Source organism: Thalia democratica, chromosome 2 (assembly GCF_965202585.1).
Source record: "Thalia democratica chromosome 2, ktThaDemo2.hap1.1, whole genome shotgun sequence".
In the NCBI taxonomy this organism is placed as follows: domain Eukaryota; kingdom Metazoa; phylum Chordata; class Thaliacea; order Salpida; family Salpidae; genus Thalia; species Thalia democratica.
Genome location: NC_139166.1, coordinates 33,403,702 through 33,413,945, shown reverse-complemented (window position 1 = coordinate 33,413,945; position 10,244 = coordinate 33,403,702). Strand labels below are relative to the sequence as shown.

The 10,244-nt window shown below is 26.6% G+C and overlaps 1 protein-coding gene across 1 annotated transcript; it reads right to left on the bottom strand.

Annotated features, from left to right (window-relative positions):
• Positions 1 to 6,547: 6,547 nt before the first annotated feature.
• Positions 6,548 to 7,903, bottom strand: LOC145829860 (uncharacterized). The gene is made up of 2 exons (XM_082937735.1): positions 7,702 to 7,903; positions 6,548 to 7,302 (listed from the first exon to the last, which is right to left on the bottom strand). The coding sequence occupies exons 1-2, from the start codon at positions 7,861 to 7,863 to the stop codon at positions 6,994 to 6,996; spliced, it is 471 nt and encodes a 156-aa protein (XP_082793861.1). The 5' UTR covers positions 7,864 to 7,903; the 3' UTR covers positions 6,548 to 6,993.
• Between the last annotated feature and the right edge of the window lie 2,341 nt (positions 7,904 to 10,244).

Sequence of the window (10,244 nt, the reverse complement as noted above, 5' to 3'; positions counted from 1 at the left end):
GTTTAAGATTATTTTTTAAAAAACAACTAATAAAAGTAAACTTGGTGGGTGATTTTAGTAAGATAAAAATATGTCTAAAAGTAACTTGACTTAAAGTTCGTACATAAGTTGCTTTTGATGTTTTAATTGTTTTTATTTTTATAACAAAGATATGACTGAAAATGCTGCAAGTATTTCGAATAAGCTTAAATTTATAATCATTTACTATGGTAAGACGATGTACGTGGATAACAAATAACTTCATACCAAGTCTTAATGATAACATGTATATACTTTTATAGAGTTTTCATTGATTAAGACTTTACGATATACTTGCAATTCCAAAATATCTCTTAACCTGTATTATCTTAATGAGTTTATTATCTTAATATATCGCATAGATTTAAAGCAAAAATTAAACTTTCAAAGTAAAACTGTTAGCTATTTTTAGATTAAAGTTAAGCTATCAAAGATAAAGAATAATGTTTAGTACAATAATAAAGATGATTTACATAATTTGGACAAAAATCTTATCTTTATCCAACAAAATCATTTTTTATTTGATTTATGATTAGTTAAATCAAAAAATAACCTGCCATAAAAGTAATTAGAGATTGGTAATTTCTTTCACAATAAACTTACATAGTTTCACATTTTAAAATTGATGTTTAGTACTCTAATGAAACTAAAATATCGTACTTAGTTTTTTTCAAATTGTATTTTTTAAACTAAACATTTAGACTACTATGTCTAATCTTATGTAGGCCTAACATTAAAGAAAATAATCAAAAAAAAATTAATCAAAACTACAAGATAAACCTTTAAATCAAATTTCACTGGTATTCAGCTATAAACTATTTTATAGTATAAGATGGAAATCCATAAGGTACGCATCTAAAATCAAAGTACGAACTAAACCTCATAAATGAATAGGATCAAAATAATGATGTTCTATTAAAAGAATAAAGTAAAAGTAACGGAGTACTATTTTAATACGTCTTAGCGTCCTGAACTTTGTAGATGATACATTGATATACAAAACATTAAAAATAACACATGCTTAAATGACAGTTAAACTTTTATTATAGAACTAATAAAATTATCAGAATTGCTTAGGGTAAAAAAAATCAAACTAAATCTTAATAAAACTATGCTTCTACATCCAATAAAAAACATTTTTGGAAAAACAGAAACTTAATGTAAAAATAGTTAAATATATTTTTTAAACGATACAAAGTTATGTATATTACGGAATAGTTATAGACAGTAATTTAAACCGGTCAAAACACATAGAAACTATAAAAAAACAAAAAATATTGGATGTACTATTTAAGGCCATAGGGTTCCTATTGGGTTGCCATTTGCGGTCCAACATTTTTTTTTACAAAAATTAACTTTGGCTTTTATATGAAAGCTTAAAGTACAAACTACAAGCCAGTTTTTATAGAATTCAAAAATATCATTTAACTTTTGAGATATTTAATTTATTGTAAAATTTTTCCTATACAAACGTATAGACCGCAAATTTTTTGAGGTCAATTTTCTTGGAAATTTTAAAATTCACTAAAAATCTATCTTCTCCTTCATTTTTCAAGCAATCTTCTTCAAATTTTCAGGAAACGTTCCTTATAATAAAAGGAAAAAACGTTACTTTAGAATTTTAGTTTAAAAAAAAAACTTTTATCACAAAAATTAAAAAAAAAGTGTTTTTTTTCAAAAAAAATATATTTTTACAATTTTTTTTTTAAATTCCAAAGTAACGTTTTTTTTGTTATTGTATAAAGATTACACTGTGAAAGTTTAAAGAAGATTACTTGAAAAATGTAGGAGGAGATAGATATTAAATGAAATAGTCTTTTTTCGCTGTTTTAGTTTTACCTTCCCATAAGGAACCAACCTATTATGCGTCCCGACTTTGACTGGTCATATCTCAAAAAATAATTTGAATTTTTCAAAACAATAAAAAGCATCTTGAAGCTTAGAAAAAAACTCTATAAAATAAGATCAACTTGTAAAAAACATGGTTTACCCCCCCCCCCCTGTGGCCTTAATAAAAGGTATTTTTCTAATAAAAAAAGCATTATACTAAGTCTTTGTTTATATTATAGGTGTGGCTTGTTGTGCTAGGGAAGAGCAAATAAAATAAAAAAATTGATAATAAAATTCTCATAAACAGAGCACTTAGATGCATACAACTTATAATTATGATAGAGTGTGAAAAAACTAAAATCAGAAAAAAAAGCATTGAAAATCTAAATCTATATGAGTTAGGTCTTTTTATATTTAAATTTAATAATATTTTGTTATCGGCTAACTTTAATAACTACTTCATAAGTATAACAAATATCCATTAGTATCATGCAAGATCTTCGGAAACAAACTTTTTCTAACTAGATATAACAATAAAAGTGGTTATAAATCGCTAGCGGCTAGCCTACTAAGGTAGTAAATTATGAACTGAGCTATCATTATGTTTAAAAAATCTAATTAATTTTGGAAAATTGCAGGATAAGTTTAAATATAAGTTGTTAAAGATTATTATTCAAGGTCATAAGAGTTTACTGCTATTATTGTAATTACTTTTGTTTACGGAGTAAACCTACTATTGTTTTTTATATACCTTTTTTTTCATAAGTTGAATTGCAGTATTTTTATTTGGTTATTTTTTAGATTATTTATTAAGATTACCAGTTTGAATTAACTTCAGAATATTTACAAACTTATTTTTTATTTTCTAGTTTGACTATGTTAAAATTTAGGTGTAGATTTATTAATTTTATAAAAACTGCTATATGATAAGCTGCAATTTTTTTTCAGTTAAACTTTACAAATAACTTAAGCCAGTTCTCCTGAAATGGGGTTCCGCGAAGCCTTTCGAAATTTAAAAAAGAAATTTAAAAGAAAAAAAAAACATAAATCATAAAACTTCAAAAAAAATGAAACACATAAAATGGAAAACATATATAATTATGGCATTCATTGATCTTCTTAGTGTGTATCTAGCGGTAGGACTTTTAATGGGTATTAATTATTAATAGGTGTCCTGGTTCCAATTTCAGAGTACCCCGTCTTAGCAAAGCGTGCAGTAAAATTTCTTTTACCATTCATCACCACTTATCTTTGCGAGTCCGGCTTTTCGCATGTAACAAACATTAAAACGAAGCAAAAAACTGTATGCTGACTCCAACCTTATCTGCCTGTCTCCGTCTCAGTCTATCCAAAATCCAGCCGCGCATTGACATGCTTGTTGCTAAGAGACAAGTTCAAGTTTCGCACTAAATGTCTTTTATATGTTTTTCGTTAGGCATCTTACCCGTTTATTACAGTAATCTGTGAATTCGATTAGGTTCATGTTCATTTCGTTATTGTTTGTAGCTTTCATTTTGTTTTTATTAGGCAAGGAAAGATTTTTACGACTTTGCGATTAATCATGTTTGTTTTCGTTTATTTATTATAGAATCATAAAATACCTATTGCCTCTGGCGCACTTTGAGTTTGACTCGATTTAATACTATTACAGTTGGTATGATTTCTAACAATGATATAGTTTTGCTAAAAAATTGGTTTTTCACTGAAATTATTTTGTTTTTTGCAGGAAATATTATATTAAACATTTTATGTAAAATTAAATTAGGGGTTCCGCGGAAAAGTTGAACTTTGGAAAAGGGTTCCGCCACTAGAAAAAGGTTCAGAAGCACTGACTTAAGCTACCTTTTTAAAGAAAACTTAAGTTTTCTTTTTTGTATCTGCAAGTATTGTTATAGTTACATTTTTGAGCTTAAAATAAAAAAAGTTTATTAATTAAAAATTATTACTTTTATCATAGCGTGTAATTTTTAAAGAATGTACAAAATGAATTTATATTTCTTTTCTTAATAGAAGTTAAATGGAGTTCATGGTAAAGTGAAAAGTCCACATCTTTAAAAAGCAACAAATATAAAATTTTTACCTGTTTCAACGACATTATTAATAAAAAAATACATAGTTAAGCTGTTATCATAAAATTTTAAGTGTAAATAATTTAGCTTATTTAACTTTTACCTTCTTCAAAAAAATTAAACCCATCTTTCAAGTATTATCATTTTTTGTTATTAGAACTGTTTATTTCGTTATATAAGTTAATTTTTAAGGTCTAAAAATCTACTACATTTTTAGATAACTACTATTTTTTTACGGTTTTAGGCTTAGATTCTATTTTAAATTATGAGTTATTAGACGAATTTTTTAGTACATTTTTAATACAACTTTTCCAAGTAAATCTGTTACTTATTTAATTTTCGTTTAGTTTTCTTGCTTGAAGTTTAAAACTCTAAATTATAAAAAAAAATACTAGCGTGTAAAAGCATGTGGTGTACGAAATCTTATACGACTCGATGTACGAAATTTTCATTATTTTTAAGCTACACAGTCCGTAGTGACTTTAAACAAAAGTCTGATCTGTAAAACAATACTTATTTTAAATCTGCATAGCCGACTAGAAAAGTTGCCCATATCTAATTTAGTTATTAGTTATAAATTAAACGTTTTTTATTTAAGTCTTTAACCATAAACATTATCTAAACAAGTAATTAAGTTAATATCAAAATACTTGCCTTAGTTAAGAATAAAGTAACATTTCATTGTTTTTCTATATTTATTTTTCAAAACAACATTTTGCTGTTTTTTTATTTTATTTAACCTTAAACAATGCTTTTTATTGTGCTTTTAAATAAATTAATTTAAGCTAAAAAATTGCTTTCTTATAGATATATTTGTGTTGTATTACATCTCTTTTTCCTAAATTTCATACTTAACCATAAAGCTAATTAGAATTTAAAATAGTAATGGCAGGCTAGCCATTTCGATTCACAAAAGCTACTCGAATATGACATTTCAAGTTAAAACTAACATACATACTTGTAATATAAACAGTTGTCATAACAATTCTTGGATATGACTTCTTTAAAATTCTAAAAAACGTGTATGAATAGTTTTAAACATATTTTATATATATAGTAATTCTAACTGACTGTTTTTTTTTACAAAACAGTAGCCTACCGCTCAATATTGTACGTTTAAAAATTAACTTGCAAGCTTTTCATGATAAACTATACTTTAATTAAGGTCTATAAAAACGTTTTTTTTTAAACTGAAAATATTAAATTAATGTCTTGTAACTTTGTATATTGATGTACTTTTTATGTAAAACTTTTTTATAAAAAACTAGCTATGTAACAATAAACAACAGTTTTTTTTAGCTTAAACTAAATAAACTATTAGTTGGATTGTAAATTTGTATAAAAAAGCTTCAGTAAAATAAAGGATAAGTCTACATATTAAACAGCAGTAAAAAATCCAACTTATATAACTGGGTAGCTGTCAAATTTTCACGAGCGTACAAAATTGCACGAATATACTTTTGCACGAGTTAACTTTTAATTTTTTGTTAATTACTATCACTGTTACTTCTAACCTTTACCCTCGGTTGGTAAGCTATTTTTTTAAAGTTTTTTTACTATCACTGTTACCCCTGTAACGGAACGTTATTTAATTATATTATTCTATTTTTCAATTGGAAACACTCTGTTGTCGGGCAAGCTATAAACAACAAATGAGATGTTTACAAGTTATACTACAAGAAATTTGAAATTGGTTGCTATAACAACTGACATCACTCTAAGGAATCACTACTGCAAGCTGAGGCATTGTCAGAGACAGGAGTCTGAGTTTGAGGAAAGAATTGGAGTGGAGTTGATTGTCGTCCAGTACTGTCAAGTAGATTCACCTTTTCTTGTGTGCTAGTTAATATTACATAATAAAATAGCTTCAAAGTTATTAATAACCAGAACGATTAAAATCTAGAAGTTATTTTTTCAATAAAAAAAACTTTTTTTTTTAATTTTTACTGTCAGTGTTACCCCTAACCATTGGTCGGTAGTTTTTTTTCTATTTATTAAATTATCTTTTAGTTTTTTTTTTCTTTATTTTTTACTACCGTGAAAAAATGTAATTCGTGCAAATTTGGCTCCGTGCAATTTTGTCTTTGTGCAATTTAGACCCGTTCCCTATATAACTACACAGTTCACATTGATTTAATTAGAGTTTTCTTTTTGAATAGTAGCCATAAAAAGTTTTTATGAAAAACAAAATTAAACGTTTTGCTTTAATAGATTTTGCAGCTTTTGAAATTAAGAACGAATACATAACAGAACTATTAATTTAACAAGAAATAAATGCAATAATAACTCTTGCAAAGTAAACTTAATTTGTTTTTTAGATCACTAAAATTAAACCATTTAGAATAAATATGCTTTTTAGAAGGTATTTAATGGTAACTTTTTTGCTACATAAATTCATGTATAAGTAATGAAAAAGCGTTATTTAGTTATTAAGTTAATGAATCACTAAATTATAATAAAACTACGTTTTTGATAAACGTACATAAACGTAAATCATATCACAAGTTTGATAAATTGTAATAAAAAAGGTTTATTAAGTCACGAATACACAGTTGCTTTACAAAATATTAAACTTAGTTAATTTGTAATACTAATTGTGCTCAGCTAAATTTTTTTAATGTTGTAAGCTAATAGAGCATTTATAACTATAGTACCTTATAAAATATTCAAATACTCCAAAAATAACATAACAGATGAAAATTTAATGTACATAAAGCAGAAAGAGAAAATTTGAATTGACACAAAAAAAACAAAAATATGAAACTATTTCAACAAAAGGCAAAAAGACGAACTTTTGTGGCAATATTTGTTATGATAATACATTAAAATATAAAAATAAAAACGTGTAAACATATAAAAAAATAGAGACAAAATCTTAATAAAAATGTTTCAAGTATTGTTGTAAAAAATTTGAAGTAATTACCAATAAGTTTAATTTCCAATTACTTTATAAAAATATTTAAAAAACTATTTTTATTTAAGTTTTAAGTTACTTTTGATTAAATTATGTTGATGATACATTTAAAATAAAAACAAAGTATTAAACAATTTAAAAACATTAACAAACCTAAATCAGTTAATAATCAAGTATACACTTCTCCATACTAAAATCGTAGTTCATTTCTCCAAGGTCTCCAACCATGCCCATTGTAACGTCACTGATGTCTTTGAAAAGATCCTCACTCGTCAAAACAGAGTTTATAGTGGAGTGTAATTTAAAGGGAATGTCTCCAATGACGCGCATGACATCACTGAAGTTCGACGAAGGTTCAGTTGTGACAATTTCACTGTGAGAAGAAGGCTTTTTGGTGAAGGTTTCTTCAGTTGCTTTGTATACTTGAAAATTGACATTGTTGCTGGGGGAAGTCTTTTTTTTAGTAGTTTTCTGTAAAGTAGATTATAGCTACAATAAAAGGCATGAATGGCCACAGCCTTTAAAAAATCATTTTAATTATATTTAATAACAACAATTCATAGCTTTTTTTTTTATATAACTCTTAAAACAAATATATTTGATTTAATTTAATTGCTGATAGTGATTTTAACTTATAAACTTTTAAATCTTACTTGAACTTTATACCACAAGAAAAATATTGCTTGTATTAAAATTAAATATATCAAGTAATTTACACTACAATTTATGTTATTCACAACATTTTATCTATCTTTACTCATAGCAGTTTTGATTGCTTTCCTGTCTATTTAAACATGTTTAAAATAATCGCTTTATCAACGATTTAACTCATAATTAATAATATTGTACATATCTATTATATAGACAAACTTTTTTAATTTGTTTATTTGCAGCTTTACTTTTTTCATCTTTTTCTTCGATTGTTTCTCCAACAATAACAAAACCATCATCCATTTTATCTTCTAAATCTTTTCTTTTATCAACATTTTTATTTGTTTTTATACTTGGTGAACTTTTATCTTTGGAAAACATTTTTTAGTTTGAAGGTTTTTTAACTGACTAAACATAAGACATATCTAAAAATTTTTTTTTCAATGTATGATTAATGTTTGATGAACTTAAAAATATAATTTACTTTAAATTAGATATTTGTATTTAAAAAATCATAAATACAAATTTTTTTTAGTAAAAAGTAGGGGTAGGCAGTACTTAGCTTATGGTGCTGGACACATGGATTGGAATGATACATGGTATGTTGTTACTCTTGAAAGTAAAAATGAAGATGGTATTAACTGTAGCTCATTTTAGTGTATTTGTTTCAGGTGGTAAGTTGTTAGTAAATAATTTAAATAAATAACATAAGTTATTCTTCACTCAAAACCTTGAAAAGTATATAAATTATGGTTGTTATAAAAAGTCAAATCTGTGAATATAAGTACAAGACACCAGATCAACTTTGATATTTAGTGAGCAGGCTTCTTTACCTCCATGAAATGGAACATCAGAAAGTTTTTGGGACATTTGATGCTGGAGTAATGCCAAACACAATTCGACTGATTCAGCCAAGTGTTGACTTGGGGGACTGTCAAATGACATGCCTTGCATTTATTTGCAGGTGAGAAGCATTCAAAATTTGTTGGTGATTGCACATTAAACAAAATCAAGAACTCGTGCATATTTGACTGAACCAACGCACACTACCATAACTCTTTGAGGTGCATCATAGTATACCTAAAAACAAATTTAGCTGCAGATGCTGCAACTTATTATCCAACCTTGACCAATGAATTTGAATTTGCTTATTAGTGATTTGAAATACAAACAATTCCCAAATACTTCATTCAGTAATGAAGTATGGCATATAATGGTAATCACTTGGGAAAAACAAAGTATTTTTAGATCTTCCAGATGTAGGCTTTTATATGATAAATGCAGCCAGAGTTATTTAGATACAATGATGCAGTGAATTTAGTGATATAATTATACTTTACAAGGACAGGGTAGTGGTGCCTTTCAGTTCACAACCTTATTTTCTCAACAAGTAACAATTAGTTCACCAAGGAGTGACATCAATGCTTAATTTTGCCTAACAGATTGTCTTCTGGTATGGTATGAGACATTGAGTCAGTTCAGGAAAAGTATCAAAGCTGCAACCACAACTCTCCTTTTTAACACATTTACCAGAATAACTATCAGATCCTTCTACTAGCCCTCATTTTTTCCAGCTTGCTTGAGTTTCCGTAAATTGGACAGGAGTGATAATGAAGGTGCTTCAACATGATCAGTTTGTGGTAAGAACTGATGGTTTGCAAAGACTGACTAAAAGAAACAGGAAGTTTCTAAAGGTGTACACCCAGTGTCAACATTTATGATACAAATGCATTCTATGGTTAGTCCAGAAATCACGTAGGCTATGAATATCCAGTTTCTAACAAACTTGTGTCATACAATTTCATAGTCAACAATCAACTTGTACCACAATATTTTTCATTAAGTGTAATGGGGTTAATTTAATTTAAATCCCAAGGTAAAAAATCTTCAAAGAAGGTTGCCACTCTTTGAGTCAAAAAAACTACTCTTGAATTTTTTTTTTTAACTATTAAATAAAAATTTCACCTTTGCCGCAAACCACTTATACCTCTCATGTTAATCTTTCTTTTTAATAATTAAAATAAATGTTTTATGTGTATGTTTCTGTATTAGATGGTCACTTTATTATAAAAAATAATGTTTTAAAAGATCAGAAAACACTACTCGATGCTCATTTTATAGTTTTTTTACTAAAAACAGTTATATAAAATTTATAACCAACAACTTTATCTGTGAATTAAGGACATATAAAACAATATAGTTTTACTAAACTATATTAGTAACTATACTTATAAAGCAGGTTTTCTCAAACTTTTTTTCAAATGGCCCCCTTTAAAAATATTAAAAAAGCTACGGCCCCCTTGTAACAAGATTACTCAAAAATTACTATAATAAACACCTAAGATTTTTTTTGCTCTTCATCAGCAACTCAAGTTTCAAAACTACCATTAAGTACACCAAATACATTTTTTTTTTTGCTCTTCATTAGCAACTCCAGAATATCTAGTGTAAGTTTCAAAATATGACCTCATGGCCCACTTTGGGCAATCCTGTTAAAAAAACACGTGTTTTTTAATTATTTTTCCAGGTTTTCCAAATTTCTTCCAGCTTTTTTAAATTACACATTTTTGGGTCTACTTTTAGTTTAAAGTAACAAACTGTGTTATAGGCAAAGATTTTTATCAAAAATCAAAACTACCCTGAGTCATCCTGAGTTTAAAAAAATTCAAAATATCAGAGTCTCCCAAATATTTTCTAGAATATCAAACTATCCTGAGTTTCCCCAAGTATGAGGCAAACCTTGTTCGAAAAGTCTGGTACAA

Bases quoted from the DNA above. Each gene is read 5' to 3' on its own strand.
- LOC145829860 (XM_082937735.1), bottom strand. From the start codon at position 7,863: ATGTTTTCCAAAGATAAAAGTTCACCAAGTATAAAAACAAATAAAAAT. The intron at 7,303-7,701 runs GTTTGTCTATAT...TCTACTTTACAG, and splicing joins CAAATAAACAAATTAAAAAA to AAAACTACTAAAAAAAAGAC.